An 18269-nucleotide genomic window follows, 5' to 3' on the forward strand; every position below is an offset into this window, starting at 1 on the left:
CATCCCTCATTTCACTACATCCTGTGGGAAACCAATGAGTTAGCTTTTCTCTGTGTGTGATTTGCGCTAATTGAATGCTGAATTTTCAGAGCTAAGACGTGGGTTTTAAACCTGTATGCACTGGGGATGAACATGGGAAACGCTACTGCTCTTGTTGGTTTTCACTTTTGATAGCATTAGAATAGTGATTTAAATATAGGCAACCCGCTGTCAGGATGGAACATGTGTTGGATCTTGCCAGTTCTGAGCTTTGTTTAATGTAGATGTGAATGAAGGAGAGGGATTTAGAGAGATTGGAGAACTTGCTACACTATTAAAAAATTAAAATGTTTGGAATCAATTTCAGATTATCAGTTTTTACTTAAAAACAACAACAACAAAAATCTTTTAAAATGTGCTTAGTTCCACAGCAAATCATCACATGCTGAGATCTTTGTCTCAATATGGTGCTGGAGCATATGAATATTTTGACCCAAAATCGAAGTGTAACTGGCTAAAAAAGGTAAGTTTTATCAATCCTGAATATATTTTTTTCTGAATTTTACACTATTGGCAGCTGCTTTGGGTGGAACTCTTTGGGAGCCTCAAAGTTTCAAATTGGGAGGAACATCTTTGGGGATTGTGAGGCCTTGTTGTTTCAGACAGGAGTACTCTTGGTGTTTTAACAGACAGAGAACTGCTTTGTATTGGGAAATGGGGCTTTTGTGTCTCAAAGAGCAGTTTCCCCTTAAGTGAGACGTTGGACTCCACCTGAAAGGCAACTCCCTCTAACTTTCAGATACCATGCCAGTTTCAGACCAAGGATCTCACAAAAAGAGAAGCTTCTGAAATATCTTCCACCTCTCTTCCTCTTTGACGTCTCTGATTTTTAAAATATAAGTCACCTGGGTGAAAAAGGGCACTTCTCTCTCTCAGGATATGTACAATCCATCCCATGTGCTGGGTCACATATGGTGAGAGGAAAGGAAAAAACTTCGTAGCAGTCAGTTGGATCCTGTTTTCGTGACCCTGATTATAAAACGTGTCAGTATGGCCTAGTGGCTGGAGTCAATAAAGTGGCCCTTCCACTCAGGGCAGTGCGTCCTAATGGCTAGAGTCAATAAAAGCACCCACTTCTGGGGTACTGTGTGGCCCGTTGGCTCGCTGCGGATGCTGGATACCACCTAGAGTGTGTGGTGCCCAGGGTAGGGGGACTCAAACCTTCGTTGCTCCTTTGAGTCCCAGCCCAAAGCCCTGGTGGTGGTTGAGGTGCTCACCACTGAGTCAGCAGGGATCCTCCCGAAACATCTTGACTGTTCCCCATTTCGCTCACTGGAGAAAAGTCTAAATCCCCATGGCTGCTTCCTATCCTTTCTCCCTCGGCGATGCTCCATGGTTCCCATGGGTTTCTAGGGTCCTCAAGTGGCATAGCTCCTGCTGGCGCAGTCTCTTCTCAGGGCTTGTCAGGCAGCCTGGAGTCATTTGCAGATGATACAGAACTACTCAAGATAGTTAAGTCCCAGGCAGACTGCAAAGAGCTACAAAAAGATCTCTCAAAACTGGGTGACTGGGCAAAAAAATGGCAGATGAAATTCATTGTTTATAAATGCAAAGTAATGCACATTGGAAAACATAATTCCAACTATACATATAAAATGATGGAGTGTAAATTAGCTTTTACCACTGAAGAAACAAATCTTGGAGTTGCTGTGGATAGTTCTCTGAAAACATCTACTCAACGTGCAGCAGCAGTCAAAAAAGTTAACAGAATTTGGGAATCTTTAAGAAAGGGATAGACAATAAGACAGAAAAAGATCATATTGCCACTATATAAATCCATGGTATGCCCACATCTTGAATACTGCATGCAGACATGGTCACCCCTTCTCAAAAAATATATATAGATTCAGAAATGGGCAACAAAAATGATTAGGGGCTTCCGTATGAGGAGAGATTAATAAGAGTGGGACTTTTCAGCTTGGACAAGTGATGACTAAGAGACGATATGATAGAGGTCTATAAAATCATGACTGATGTGGAGAAAGTAAATAAGGAAGTGTTATTTACTCCTTCTCATAACACAAGAACTACCAAATGAAATTAATAGCGGCAGGTTTTAAACAAACAAAAGGAAGTATTTCTTCACACAATGCACAGTCAGCCTGTGAAATTCTTTGTCAAAGGATGTTATGAAGGCCAATACTATAACAGGGTTCAAAAAAGAACAAGGTAAGTTCATGAAGGATAGGTCCATCAATGGCTATTAGCCAGAATGGGCAAGGATGGTGTCCCTAGCCTTTGCTTCCCAGAAGCTGGGAATGGGCAACAGGGGATGAATCACTTGATGATTACATGTTCTGTTCATTCTCTCTGGGGCACCTGGCTTTGGCCACTGTCAGAAGACAGCACGCTGGGCTAGATGGACCCTTGGTGTGACCCAGTATGGCCGCTCTTATGTTCTGCCAACCTAAACCCCTGGTGTAGACACAGCTAGGTCGCAGAAGAATACTTCCGTCAAACTAGCTACACCTCTACCCCGATATAACGCTGTCCTCGGGAGCCAAAATATCTTACCGTGTTATAGGTGAAACTGCGTTATAGCGAACTTGCTTTGATCCGCCGGAGTGTGCAGCACCGCCCCCCGAGAGCACTGCTTTACCGTGTTATATCTGAATTCATGATATATCGGGTTGCGTTATATGGAGGTAGAGATGTACTGTCTGTGACAAGAAAACCCCTTCTTGTGATATTTTTCCTATTAGAGTAACATATTTAACTTATTTGCATCTTTTACACAGATAGAAAGCCAGACATCGAGAATATTTTCTCCAGAATGCAGTTCTGTCTCTATTAAATGGCAACAGTTTGACTCAAATGCACCAGAGCCATTACAGGCTCCTGCTCAAATACAGTCTTTATTTAACAATGAAAGACTTCTTGTCTATGGATTATCCCACGTTGTACTCAGGTAATGAATGATACAAAGAAGCATGTTCTTTTTTGGGTGGGTAAAAATTAATATATAATACTTTGCAAATATTGATTGCTGCGATAAATATTGTGTGACTTTCTTTCATTAGCTTAAAAATATTGTCTAAAAGCCATCACTGTGCCTAACCTATAAGAAATATGAAGAAATGAGTGATCACTGCCCCAAGGAATATACAATCTTACCTACAGTCTATACTAGGCAAACAACCAATTCCTGAGACTGATCCTGTTATCTGTCTTAGGTACTTACATGGCCTCCTTTACCAGAGTGCCTCACAGTCTTTAATATATTTATTCTCACAACACCCCTATAATGCAGGGAAGTACAATCACCTGCATTTTACAAATTAAGAACTAAGTGCCCCAGGAAGTGTCTTGTGGAACAGGGACTTGAACTCAGGTCTCCTAACCTACTACTGTAACCACTGGATCATCCATCCGATCATCCTTTCCCCAAATTTCTCTCAACTGGCATTGAAAATGGCTCAGCTGCTAGTGTCAATGAGACAAAACTGTTTTCAATACAGTTACAGAAAGTACTATTGACACTTATGTTTCCTGTAAGCTGCGCACTTGAGTGGCGGCACAAGAGAGATTTAAGTGCCACCCAGCTGATTGGGAGAGTGCGCACTGCCGGCAGGATGTGTTCAGGTGCCCCTCTCCCAGGGCCGGCTCTAGGTTTTTTGCCACCCCAAGCACAAAAAAATACAAAAAAACCTCAGAGCGCAACTGCCGAAGCAAAAAAAACACAAACAAACAAACCCACCTCTCGGAATGCAACCCCTGAAATTGTGCCACCCCAAGCACGTGCTTGGTTTGCTGGTGTCTAGAGCCTGTCCTGCCCTCCTCGTAGGTTGCTCCATCCTGCAGCTGCTGGCTGTGCGAGGGGGGGAAGGTGCTGATGTCTCCCTCTCTCCCTGCCCCTGTACCCCATCTCCGCAGAGCAGGGGAGAGGCAGGGGATGCAGCCTGGCTCAGGACTCAGAGCTGCTGTCAGGAAGGGTGAGTGACTGAGTGCCTTTCTTAAAGAGACTGTGCACTGTTTCTGAGATTTCCTGTCCAGCAGCCAGCTCACACAGTCTCTATCTGTCTGTCTCCTCCCTCCCTCCCCCCGCCCACGTACCCCATCTCTGCAGAGCAGGAGAGGGAAGACGACAGGGCTCAGGACAGAGCAGGAGAGCTTTCAGTGAGTGTCTTAAAGAGACAGCGCAGGGCATCTCTCAGAAACTTTCCCAAAAGCCAGCACACATACCGTCTCTGTGTAACACACACACACAAACTCTGTGTCACACACACACATTGTGTCTGTGTCACACACTGTTTCTGTCTCTCTCTCTCTCACACATACTATCTCTGTGTCTTTGTCACACACACACACACACACACACACACACACACACACACACACACACACACACACACACACATTGTCTCTGTGTCACACACCCTGTGTCTAACGCACACTATCTCTGTGTCACACACATCTCCCAACACATACTTGTATTATTGTTGTTTACTTCTTGGTACTTCCTTCAATGCACATATATTCACTGTAATTTTATTCTTTGAAAGTGTGTTATTTTAGTGTTTTGGCTGGTCTATGCATTTCATAATTTTTGTTTCTCTTATGCTTAAATTTAATTCTTTGAGTAGTGAGTTCTAAACCTGTCCTGGCTGGAGTAATTATCTCTATTTAATTTTTTTAAAATATATATTATATCTAGGTTTTTGTTTCTATGGGTGGCGTGCATCTGCACATACCTCGCTGCGCATAACAAAATTAATTGCACACATGGATGGAAAAAATTAGAGGGAACATTGATTGACACACTTTTTATTAGCCACCAACCTTTATCATACAAGTTGCAGAGGAAATCAAACTTTAATAGAAACTATCTTCTCAAGAAAGGTGTCATATGGGATGTTCATGTCATTGTGCTTAAATACATTCAGGATTCCTTTTTTTGTGACTCTTCTGTATAGATTCTTTTGTGCACCAGGTAACATGTTTTTAAAGATATGCATCTGATTACTCACAACTCCAATTCTATTTGCATTTCTGGATACTGAGCATCACTGCAGAAGTGCTAATAGCACAGAATGTGAGAGGAATACTTTCCTTATTTCTTTCAGGCTACCTTAAATGCACTAATAAATGATCAAGAATTGCAAGCAATGGTCTCAACCACTGAATTACAGAAGACAACAGGAACAGTGAGTTAGGCCAGTGTTATTTATACATACCATATACATGTTGTTTTAAAATAGCACATACCCTTGTTTTTGGCATTTTTGCTTCTGCTGTTTTAACAAAGAACCTCAGCCTCATTTGAAGGAAGCTTTTAAAAAGGCAGCTGACCTATGTGGGATAAGTGAGCACATTTCCTACATGCTTGCTGGCACAGACTGATTTGTAAAATATAAACTTACCTGGATTGAAGGTGGTTCTTCCCATTTTAGGAATTTGTTGGGGCTACCTCTGTAGTTTCTGATGCTGAGGTGATGTTAGCTGACCTCTGCTAGGGATGATGCAGCAATGTTCTCTTTCAATATTTAAGCCATTGCTTTTTGGAAAAATTCTAAAAGAACTGAGACCTGGTCTACACTACACAGTTAGGTCAATGTAAGGCAGCTAGTTATGACCTAATTATGTCAGTATACACACTAAACCCTTGTCCCGCCGATGTAAGTGCCCTAATACACCGATATACTAACTCCACATCCACAAGAGGCATAGGGCTTATGTGGGTGTAGTTAGGGCAATGCAGTGTCTGTGTAGACACCTCTTTACTTACATTGGCTGTTAGCAATTTCAGGGCTCCATGCTGGAACCGTGAAATTGACGAAAAAGCACAGGGAGGTGAGAAGCCTGGGTGACTGACCCCCACTCCCAGTGGGGAGGCGAGAAGCTGAGAACCCGGTGGGCAGCTGGCCTCAGCTCACAGTTGGGAGGCAAGAAGCCAAGCTGGCTCCTGGCGGTGAGCTGTGCAGTGCTGAGTCCTGGCTCTCAGCCCCCCACATTACCCCTCTTCAGTTGGGTGAGGATGCGCGCCACCGACAGAAGAGTACTGTGGACATCAGTCACTGCAGTAATTACTGAGGTGGCTGTAAGTCAACCTAACAAAGGTCAACTTAAGTCTGTAGTGTAGACATGCCCCGAGAGAGGAGGGATCCTAAAAGGCAGCACTATCCAATGTGAACAAAGGCTGTGACTGTTTTAGTTAATGTTGAAGAAAATTCAAATCCACTCCCTATGGGAAAGCATGGCAGCTGTCCTAAATAACTTCCTACACTGAAAAGAGGAAAATGGCTAAAAGAGGCATTTATTTACTTTTTAGAGCTTGTCTACTCCTAGAAATTCACCAAAATAACTATTCCAGAAAATTATTCATTAATAATTATTTTGAAATCGTTACTTTTGGTGTAAATTCATGTGTGAGCATTTTTATTCTGGAATGAAACTGTGTTTTTGCTGTTTAGCTTAATCCACTTTGGAAGCTATTTCAGTACATTTCCAAGCTCTTATACAGACAAACTGGGTTGGTGTGAATGGGGGAGGTACTCACTTATTCTAATGAATCAGATACTCTTTAAACTACTGTCCTGAGAGGTTCAAATTCTCATCTGGGCTTCAGATCAGTATTCCTCTTCATGGGTCAAGTTTATAGTTTGTACCTCCACAAATCACACTCCTTCTTTTGACCTCACGACTAATCAAAGGTGCAGAAAGGACAAATGCCATTTTGACAGGTGCAAATTGTGATTGCAAAAAGAGAAGCTGCCTTATGAAAATCTGGGCCAAATTTAGAAGATGAGTGTTATTTTTCTATGCCTCACATAGACTCGGAGAATTCCCACTGTTTTTTCCTTTCCCCCTTATCCAGAAAGATCCCTTTGTTGTGGCTACCAACATCTGGCCAAGAAGGACTCACCAGGGGTTCCCTTCAGAGTCAGTCAATGTTTTTTTTTTTAAATGGACCTATGGTGATGATTGGATGTCACATTGCTCCATGTCCTTACTGGGCTGGGCTTAACAGTCCTCAGTACTCCCACTCCTTGTTAGCTTTAACGTATTACAGATGTACAGATTATTTTCCTCCTCTTGGCTAGAGTGATTCAGTTGAAACAGAAATTACATCGCCAGTTTGCACAGTTCACTGTCCCCCAGAGCAGGAATTATTGATGGTATAGAGGTATGATGATTTTTAAAAGTTAAAAAAATGAGCACCAATCATAAAAATACAAAATTATTTCAAACAAGGTGTGGGCTGTAGTGCTCCTCTATGGAAAATACTCCCTTGAAACTTTTAAAACTCAATAAAATGTAACTTTAGATGCCAGTTATCCTGAAACTGGATCCTCATTGATCAGAAGACTTTAAAAATCATAAAACCTAATACATAAAATGGAGATTTTTAAATACAGGGTTTTAAATTGGTGATCATTTGAACTTGTCTTTTTTCCTTAATGTAGCTTCTCCACAAACTCACAGCAAGAGCCCTGATTAGAGATTATGAAGATGGGATACTTCATGAAAATGAAACAGAACATGAGGTTTGTCATTCTAAAGATAAGAATATGAACTAGGGACCACTATTTTATCTCAGTTTATGCTTAAAACAAGAACTATTAAAGGGGTTCAGTGAAATGGGGATGGGAAGAGGAGAGGTGGAGAGAATCTTTGACTTGGGAATGGAAATTGGAAGGTTGCAGTTTGAATTCCATAGATATTAAGGCCAGAGTGGACCATTATGATCATCTCGTCTGATGTCCTGGATAACACAAGTCAAAAAAACATACCCAGTAACTTCTGCATCAAGCCCATCACTTCTGTTTGAGTTATAGAATATCTTTTAGAAAGAGAGAGAGTCTTGATTGAAAACCTTCAGGTGATGGTGAACCTATCACATCCCTAGATAAGTTGTTCCACTTAGTTTCTGTTAAAGAGTTGTCTACTGTCCGAAATCTTTACCTCATGTAGGTACTTGTAGACTGTGATCAAGTCATTTCTTAACCTTTTGTTAGATAAACCAAATAGATTGAACTTCTTAAGTGTCTCACCACAAGGCATGTTTTCCACATCTCAAATCATTCTTGTAGCTCTTTTCTGAGCACCTTCCAATTTTTTAACATTCGGTTTCACATATGTTTATAGACATGAGGGTATAATCCTGTAAACCTTTACTTGCTTGTATGTGTGAGGGCCAGATCCTGCAAACTTTATTCACCTGAGTAGTCCCACTAGAAGTCAGAGTTCTGGAAGCCAGTAGGACCCTCGTGTGAGAAAAGTTTGCAGGAGTGGGTCCCAAGCTTTGGGGTTAGACTTAAGGAAAATATAGTAATGGTACTTTTCACAGCTCTGCCTACAAAATAAGCTCCATTCATGTGAGTTGGGTGTAATGCTGCATCACAGTAAATTGTCCAGATGTTTAAAATATGATGGTGCATGTTTTCAGAGCTCTACTAGTCTCCTTGAGCTTGTCTCCCCCTCACTGGGACTTGATTATGCCCATGTGCTCTTTTAGACAAATTGGGGTTGATTGGGGGGAATAAATAAGTGATGGTACCTTCCAAATGCCATCCTCTTGAGGCACCAAAGTGAGACAGTTAATTCACAGATAGTAAATTTTGCAAATCTGTGACACCCCCATACTACTTTCTTACAAATAGTTAACATTGTTGACATTGTAAATTATCGTCATTGGGCATTTGAGGTAACAACTCACTAAAATGAGTGGATGGGGGGGGGGGCAGTCACACCTTTCAGAGCTACTGGTCCGTGCTCTGCATACCAATAGAAATCTCTGCACCAGTTACACTCAGTTCACATTTTTGAGATTTTCTTCACAGCCGTAACAGCTAGAGGCTTACTTTATTTTTATTCAATGAAAGCCGAGATTCTGGAGAACAAGATTGTTTGTTGTTTTCAGAGAGGTCTCAGTATATTTTATGTCTGTGTACAGGATGTTTCTGAGTCCTGAACAGGCTTGAGCATTTCCATTCATGACTTGACACAAATTGTGTCCCACAGGTGCAAGGTGTTTTGCTTTAGTTGTGCTGCTGACATGCTGCCCTTTACGTTTCAGTAATAACCGTCATTGATCTAGGATCTGATAAGGAGTCATATGCTTGCACTGGAAGGAGCTGGAAGCCCAATAGAGCCCTGAGTGACTTGTGACAAGACCATTCCAGTGCAGTTTTTCTTTAAGAATTACCATTTCCAGTTTCCTCTCCCCCAGCACAAGTGGATAAATCTGCAAGTAGCTGAGAGGGTTAGGATTAGCCCCTCTCCCTTCAAAACACTTCTAAACAGGAAGCAGGAAATTGGGTACACAAACATAACCACATAAACACTGCTTAGAAATAGCTGCAAGCTGAGCTAGTTTACTTACATCTGTAGTGCATAAGAACGTATTGTGTATATTCAGTTTTGACATTGACACTTATTTTAGCTAATATTGTTTTCACCTGTATGTTTTGTTTTTACACATATTTTGTCATTATATAACAACCTAGATGAAGAAACATACTTTGAAAGCCCTGATTATTAACCTCAGCCTGGAGAACTCCATCATAACCCAGTTCACAAGCTTTGTGGCAGTAGAAAAAAGGGTATGTATTTCCATTAAAATATCCCTTTACAGTCTGTATGTCTCTAAAAAGTCTTTAGAAAATAATGGAAAAGAGAGAAAATTATTGTCATCTTGTAAGAATTAAAGCACATATTGTTTAATATTATCTCAGTGAACATTTTTAGTTATTTTACAGAAGAACTAAAATTATTATTTTTTGCAAAAGCTTGTGTTCTTTGGTCCTTTTTGAATGATATGTTACTTTCTTTATGAAGCTTCGTTTATATCATACATTGCTGGAGCACCTAGGCTGTGTCTGTCCTACCCACTACCCAGACTGGATGTTTGCAAGTCAACCAACAGAGACGCATAATCTCTATGTTTATTGTGAAGATACTTGCTTTATAATGATTTAGAAACTGCATTTTTCTTTTTGTATCTGTGTATGTGGCAAGTTCAGAACTGTGCAAGTGTTCTGACTTTTGGACTGTATCTGTAGGCACAACACCTGTAAAGTCACCATCTCTGGTCCAGGAAGAACTTTTAAATCTAGTAGAACAATACTCTTACCATATATTGCTGCAACTGTAATTGAAAGAAACTGTTTGGGTTGCGGGCAGCAAGGACTGTGTCTTCCCATATGTCTGTACAGCATCTAGCGCATTAGGAACTACTATAATATAAACAATACTGATCGTTATTAATTATTATTTATTATTATTTATTTAGGGTTATAAGTATACTAAAGGAAAATAATCAATTCCCTATTACGGTATAATTATCTGACAGTCATGAAGGGCATTGAGTAAGTTGGGATAACTTAAGGAACAGGAGACATGCCATATTTTGGACAATTACATTTGTACTGCATTTAAAACTAAAAATAGGCTGGCACAGATTTTGTTGATAGAAATAAATATTGTTTTGTTTGTGCCTTTTAAGAATATAATTTACACATTTGATAGATGTCATCGCATGTATAATATCTCAGCAATCCTGTATAATAGTTATTGGTGGAATTATTGTCCCTTTCTTGTAAATATGGCTCCTTAATCAGCCAAAGATTTACTGTTAAGCTCTGTGCAGCGCACTCTGTACTATCTGCTCTGCACTTGGTCACTACCTCCCTAGCAAGAGACTAGTCAGAACTTTTGCTCTTTGGGCAGTTCTTGTCTCTGATTTTCAGACAATGTAGTCATCTCTGTCATTACCTCCTAGAAATTATCTTTATATAACACAAATTTTATAAACAAAGTGCCATTCTACTCAGGCTCTTTGATTACTGTGAACTATTCTAAACAACAGTTAAATTTAAACAGTATAAACTTGGCAGTATAAAATCAGATAACATGCTCAAAAGCATACTGGTTCCAATATGTTGGAAAATATCTTTACCATATATAAGTATAATAAAGCAAGTCATGTGTCTTGTACATATATCAGAAAAAAAAGGAAATTTAAACATCACCTTTGTATATTAGGATTCTGTATGTTCATCTCCATATGCCAGACCACTGCATTACACTCTCACAGAAGAAATATTCTCTTTTCCTTTCGTAATCTACAATATGTTGGTATGCTTGGTTGCTCTTAACCATTGACTTGTATAAGGGAGTTGTGATGGGGAAGTGACGCATGAGTAACAGCTGACATACAAAATTTTAAACTGTTTCATTGATCTGCCTGCTTGAAAGCAAGTGAAAGGGTAATTTCTGAACTGAAGTTACATAAGATGCAGAAGAGGTTTCTCAAAATACAAGACGGTGCATTGCCAGTGTAGTGTACCAGTACATTTACTACCAATAGCGTGTATGATACGACAACCCTTAATGCAGTCAGGCAAAGTTCACCCAGCATTTGGCTGGTCCAACCTTACATTGTCTGATAGAGAGGGAATCTCTGGCATAAACAAGCATCACTTTTGAGGATTACAATAAAATTAAAGACAGTTCTCTAGTTTGTAATTCTGTTGCGTTTAATTTAGGATGTTAATGAAGTTCAGCATGCTGGTCTTCCAAACATTCTTGAACTTATAGCTGAGGAAGATATAGACTTTTTACCCTACATGGACTGGGAGCATGATACATCTAGACATGGATACCTGTTTTCTAATAGAGGAGTGGGATTTGGCAGATGTGAATTGGTAAATATGCTTAATGTGTTCTTGTTTTTAACATTATTGTGTATTACCCAGTTGTGGTAGTAGATGGTTTATAAGGTAGCAGTTGGTAATTGTTTATAAAGTCTGCACCATTTCTTATTATTCTGGATGCAATTAATTACATAAATGTTTGTGTGAAGTGCAAAAAATCAGAAGACTCTCTCCCAAAGAAAGGCAAGGTACATAAAAGTTGTTGTGGCACCAGGCCCCATTACAGCAGAGACCTTTGAGAGAGAAGAGGATTTTAGCAGCCCTCTATTCTCTTCCAGGATAAATTCTTCCCTGACTGTCTAGTCCAAAGCCTTGTCTTCATTAGAGTACTTAGATGGTGGTACATCTGTCAGTTGTATTGCACTGATTGAAGTACCATGAACTGTCTAGCATAGCCACCCTGAATCAGGGTCAGACTTGTCCTTGCATCCATACCAAGGCTCCTTAAATCAATTTAGGTGTGGGATGTCACATATTCCTCAGCTGGTAAACCTCTTTAGTTTGCTGGCAGAGTCCTCCTCTCTTACATCCGCCATGCCTCATTCAGCACCCACAATACCCCCACAAAATACTGTTATCCTGTAGTGAGGGGGTATGGCCTCCCTCCGATCCAGAGAGGAGGAACCACTTTCTGTGCTCGTGTGGGTGGAGTCAGACCAGGTTTGCTCTTCTCACTGGGAGTTGAGAGACAGGACGGGAAGTACAAAAGGCAGAGCCTTTAGCTCAGTTGGAGCCGAGCCAGAGAAGGAGACAGACATATCTTGCTCACTGCAGGCCTCTGACTCTGCTGCCAAACCAGGCAATGCCCTGTTCCGCAAGGAGACCAAGTCCAAGGAGGAGCTGCTGATAGCTATCCACCCCCATGGAGACGGATGACACTACAGAGCCAAGGTACTCAGAGGTAGTAGGAAGTGGCTCAGGGACACTAGAGTATAGCTTGGTTACCTGAATCCAGGTCAGTGTGTTTCGAGCGGATCCTCACTGACACAGTGACAGAACATTCCGCTGCTTACAGCCTGGGGCTGGGAACCTGTGGAGTAGGGAGGGCCTGGGTTCCCTTATCCCCTTGTGCCAACCTCATCCAGGAGTGGCAACCTCCCCACCATAGGCAAAAAGTCCTGTGTTTGTCTTCCGTCTGCCAGAGCTGAGGTAACACTCTGTGTAGTGCTCTGCCCTGCCTGAGGGCCAGAGCCCATAGCCTGCTTGTTAGCTCTGACCAGCCTGAGGGCCAGAGCCCATAGCCTGCTTGTTAGCTTTGCCCTACCCAAGGGCCAGAGCCCACAGACTATTTGGTGCGCCGCCCCACCGAGAGGGTTGGAGCATTAGCACCTGATTTGCTAATTCCCCTGATGTTAAGCAGTGATCCCAGTGACGTAATGAGGTGGTGTGACTTCTCTCCAACCCAGATGGGGAGGGACGACCTTCACTGCACTACATACCTCTTTTTGACCCAAGCACCTAGTCAAAATTTGAGGCCCTAGAGATATTCCAGTTGGGGGTAGAAATTGACGAAAGATGCTGCATCAAGAAATATACTGATCTTGCTTATTAACAAGGAATGTACAACGTCCTGGGTCCCCAAAGGTAGGAGGAACCAGGAAACAAAAAACATTTTATTTGGGTCTAGTGCTAGCTAAAGATCTCTGTCCCTGTTTTTTTCCAGGGTCTTATTCCATGCTTTCAGGCTGCTGCTTCACTCTCTTGCTGTTTGCCTCTTTGGGATTGGGTGTGAATGTACCCCACAATTAATGTAACTGGCAGGATATGTTAAGCAGGAGCCCCTGCCCACCCAAGACAAAAGCAGTTGTGAACCCGCCCAGGGAACATACGTACACTTCTTGCCCAAACCCCATTCACCACTCAGTCCAAAACTCCTGGATGGGTTCACAACCCCTTTTGTCTTAGGTGTGGAGGTTGTGCTTAATTTATCCTGACAGTCATGTTAATTGTAAGGGTGCCTTCACATCTAATTTCAAAGATGTTTTAACTAAGCCTATAACAGTACCTTCCCTTCCACCCTACTGTACACATCCTCAACCAAGATCCCACTATGAATAAGGTCCTGTGTAAATCATGATTACATGGATTACATGGAAATCATGAAATTAGCCAATACCATGATTTTTCCTACAGCAGAGACACTGTTGGAAAAATCGTGGAATTGGGCTCATTTGGCTGCTCATGGGGAGGAGAGAGGGAGGGCGTTGTCCTGGAGGTGGGGTATCTCACCATGTGGCACTGGCTGGCAGGCCCGGGGCAGGGATTGGGGCCTGTGCTCAGTTTCATAGAATAGTAGGACTGAAAGGGGTCTCAAGAGGTCTTTTAATCCCATTCCCTGCACTGAAGGCAGGACTAGGTATTATCTAGACCATCCCTGACAGGTGTTTGTCTAACCTGCTCTTAAAAGCCTCCAATGATGGAGATTCCACACCTCCCAAGGCAATTTATTCCAGTGCTTAACCACCCAGACAGTTAGAAAGTTTTTCCTAATGTCCAGCCTAAACCTCCCTTGCTGCAATTTAAGCCCATTGCTTCTTGTCCTGTCCTCAGAGGTTAATGAGAACAGTTTTTCTCCATCCTCCTTGTAACAACCTTTTATGTACTTGAAAACTGTGATCATGTCCCCCACTCAGTCTTCTCTTTTTCCAGACTAAACAAATCCTATTTCTTTCATTCCTTCCCCTTCTTAACCTTTAATCATTTTTGTTGCTTTTCTCTGGACTTTCTCCAATTTGTCCACATCTTCCTGAAATGTGGCGCCCCAGAACTGGACATAATATGCCAGTTGAGGCCTGATCAGCACAGAGTAGAGCAGAAGATTTACTTCTCATGTCTTTCTTACAACACTCCTGCTAATACATCCCAGAATGATGTTTGCTTTTTTTGCAACGATGTTACACTGTTGACTCATATTTAGCTTGTGATCCACTGTGACCTCCTAGGAAGTCATTTCCCATTTTGTAAACTGATTGTCCCTTCCTAAGTGGAGTACTTTGCATTTTCCCTTATTGAATTTCATTCTATTTACTTCAGAACCATTTCATCCAGATCATTATGAATTTTAATGCTATGCTCAAAGCACTAGCAACCTCTCTGTTTGGTATCCTCCACAAACTTTATACTCTCTATGCCATTATCTAAATCATTGATGAAGATATTGAACAGAACCAGACCCAGGATTGATCCCTGTGGGACCCCACTTGATATGCCCTTCCAGCTTGACTGTGAACCACTGATAACAACTCTCTGGGAACGTTTTTCCAACCAGTTATGTACCTAATAGTAGCTCCATCTAGGCTGTATTTCCCTAGGTCACCACTGCTGCTTTCCTGTCTGGCCAGCTGGTGGGAACAGGGGATATCCCTGACAGTGCACAGAGATTAGAAGGCATGGTCCGACCAACAGCAGCCTCTGGCAGGCCCAAGAGAGATGCTGCAGTGCTGGCTCTGCCTGGCTGGCAAGGAGCTGACACCAGGATCCGCTGTTTGGAAAACGAGCAGGTATGTGAGGGGTCCCTGCCCTAGAGCAGGGATCCCTGCGTAGCCCATGAAATTCAAACACTTACCGTGGTACTGCAGTGAGGTTTTGTTTTTTTTTTAAAAAGCAAACTAATTTTCACTGATCCTCAGCTATGGATCACCAACCTGATTTAATGTTCTCTCCCCCATCTCCAGTACTCAACTAACTGGTGACCCCTCTGTGGATCATAAGTTGATATGTTTGTTCTAACAAATCACAGGTGGCAGTGTGGAGCTAGTAGCTGAGGGAGTGTGAGGAGAGGGACTGGTCACTCCTGTCCTCCTGCTGGCAGACCCAGGTGGCTGCTGATAGTTCACTCTGACAAGCATCCGGTGGCTTATGCAAGCAAGAGAATCAGCTCTTGATCCACAACTGAATCTCCATTTCAGTAGTGGCTCAGCAGAGTTGGGGGATTACTGGAGATGGGGTTGGGGTGTTTGTTGGTGGAGGAGGAAGTATTGTTGCACTGTGGGAGACAGAGATTGCTTCTCTCCGCTACCTAAGAGACTACAGCACAGAGCAGGGGTTTATGGAAGGGTGGTACAATGGCTGGGGAGCGTTTGTAGGGGGAGGGGTAATTGAAGAGGACATTACTGTAGAGGCCATGGGCAAAGAGGGGATTCCAACCCAGGGAACTGAGGAGGGTTTTGGCCAAGGGAGTTGTCAGCACTGGAAGCTGTCTGAATCAGCTGCACCAATGTGCCAGTGAGATGCTTTTACACTGTCACTCAATTAACTGAACCGTAACTAATCGTGGCTTTACCTCTCCAAATTACATAGCGTTACCACCATAAACTGTGGTAATCTACAACATATTGCTGTTCTGCAGGATGCTCTCAACCATTAACTTGTATAAGGAAGTTGTGATGGGAAGAAACAAATGAGTAACAGCTGACATTCAAAATTTTAAACTGTCTGATTGATCTGCTTGCTTGAAAACAAGTGAGAGGGTAATTTCTGAACTGAAGTTACATAAAATACAGAAGAGGTTTCTCAAAATACATGGAGGTCCATTGCAGTGTAGTGTGCCAGTCTGTTTACTGCCAATAGCGTGTTATGATACAACAACCCTTAATGCAGTCAGGCATTCTAAAGTTACATTTACTGTGTGTTTGTGTATACCGAGCATCTTTCATATGAATACTCCTCCTCTCTATATTTCCTTGCAAATTTCACGCAGCATTTGACTCTTAACCTTACATTGTCTGATAGAGAGGAAATCTCTGGCATAACAAGCTTCACTTTTAATGATTACAATAAATTGAAGACAGTTCTCATGTTTGTAATTCTGTTGTGTTTTAATTTAGGATGCTAATGAAGTTCAGCATGCTGGTCTTCCAACATTCCTATGGCTTCAGGACGTTTAGACTTTTACCCTCTACGTACTGGGAGCATGATATATCTGGACATGGATCCCTGTTTTCTAATAGAGGAGTGGCTGAATCGGTAAAGACGCTTAATGTGTTCTTGTTTTTAACATTTGTTGTATATTACCCAGTTGTGTTAGTAGATGGTTTATAAGGTAGCAGTTGGTAATTGTTTATAAAATCTGCACCATTTCTTATTATTCTGGATGCAATTAATTACATAAATGTTTGTATGAAGTTCAAAAATATCAGAAGACTCTCTCCCAAAGAAAGGCAAGGTGCATAAAAGGTGTTATGGCATCAGGCCCCATTGCAGCAGAGATCTTTGAGAGAGAGGAGGATGCTAGTGGGCCTTTAGTCTCTTCCAGTGTAAATTCTTCCCTGTCTGTCTAGTCCAAGGCCTTGTCTTCTTTAGAGTACTCAGATGGTGGTACTTCTCTCAGGCTTGTCCTTGCATCTGTACCAAGGCTGCTTAAATTGATTTATATGTGGGATGTCATATATCCCTCAGCTAGTAAACCTCCTTAGTTTGCTGGTGGAGTCCTCCTCTCTTACATCCACCATGCTTCATTCAGCACCCACGGAACCCCCACAAAATACTGCTACCCCCTTTTGACCCAAACAGCTAGTAAAAATTTGAGGCACTGGGGATGTTCCGGTTGGGGGTAGACTTTGATGAAAGAATCTGGTATATCTTTAATGCAGTCTTGCTTATTAACAAGGAATGTACAAGGTCCTGTGTCCCCGAAGGCAGGAGGAACCAGAAAACAAAAAATAGTTTCTTTGCTTATAGCCCCAAGCCTCTTTGGTCTAGTGCTAGCTAAAGATCTCTCTCCCTCACTTTTTCAGGGTTTTATACCATACTTACATTAGAGGCTGCTGTTTCACTCTTTTGGGCCATGTTTACACTACCGATTTGTGTCAACAACAGTGATGTTGACATAATAAAAATCACAATTTCGTGTTCACACTTGTTTCCTCTGTTGCAAGATCATGTCCACAGTGGGGGCACCATCATCAACAGTATGAGCAATGCACTATGGGGTACCTATCCCACAGTCCTTCTGTTGCTGGGTGTTGTGGAATGATGGAGCGGATCATGGCACATCTTGGGACAGTGTTAAATGTCCCGTGATGTATTGCTTTCTGTCCCAGCACTCCATGGGCTTCTGACTTTTTTTGTGTATTTTTTCAATGGCCCTTCTTTGCTGTGCACCCTAGCATCTTTGTGAGAAGGGATGGATTCCGCACTGCCCTCCTATGCTCTGTCAACTGTCATGAAGACCTTGCGGATGTCAGTGCAGTTAATCGTGAAGTTCCTAACTGAGGAAGACTCACAGGTGCCTGACATTCTGCGTGATATGGATAGGAGCAACTTTAGATTATTTTTAGCATTCACTGAGCAGGTGCATAGGATAGACCGTCACTTTTGGGCTTGTAAAACAAGCACTGAATGGTGGGATTGCATTGTCATGCAGGTGTGGGATGACGAGCAGTGGCTACAGAATTTTCAGATGCAGAAAGCCACCTTCCTGGAACTGTGCACAGCGCTCGTCCCAGACCTGCGGCTCAGCATGAGCCACCAGCATGAGAGCTGCCCTCTTGGTAGAGAAATATGTGACAATTGCTGTGTGGAAGCTGGCAACCCCAGACTGCTACCAGTCGGTCATGATTCAATTTGGAGTGGGGA

At 42.2% G+C, this 18269-nt stretch overlaps 1 protein-coding gene across 1 annotated transcript in view; it reads left to right on the forward strand.

Moving 5' to 3' along the window:
* Nucleotides 1-16655, forward strand: part of PARP4 (poly(ADP-ribose) polymerase family member 4) — a 79156-nt gene extending 62501 nt beyond the window's left edge. The window contains 9 exon segments of the mRNA XM_030561355.1: nucleotides 403-502; nucleotides 2778-2925; nucleotides 2928-2947; nucleotides 5103-5183; nucleotides 7443-7523; nucleotides 9486-9581; nucleotides 11526-11684; nucleotides 15005-15193; nucleotides 16520-16655. Of these exon segments, the coding sequence (XP_030417215.1) occupies nucleotides 403-502; nucleotides 2778-2925; nucleotides 2928-2947; nucleotides 5103-5183; nucleotides 7443-7523; nucleotides 9486-9581; nucleotides 11526-11684; nucleotides 15005-15193; nucleotides 16520-16579 (934 nt within the window). The 3' untranslated portion in view covers nucleotides 16580-16655.
* Nucleotides 16656-18269: the final 1614 nt, after the last annotated feature.

The sequence above is a fragment of the Gopherus evgoodei genome, chromosome 1 (genome assembly GCF_007399415.2).
Source record: "Gopherus evgoodei ecotype Sinaloan lineage chromosome 1, rGopEvg1_v1.p, whole genome shotgun sequence".
Classification (NCBI taxonomy): Eukaryota; Metazoa; Chordata; order Testudines; family Testudinidae; genus Gopherus; species Gopherus evgoodei.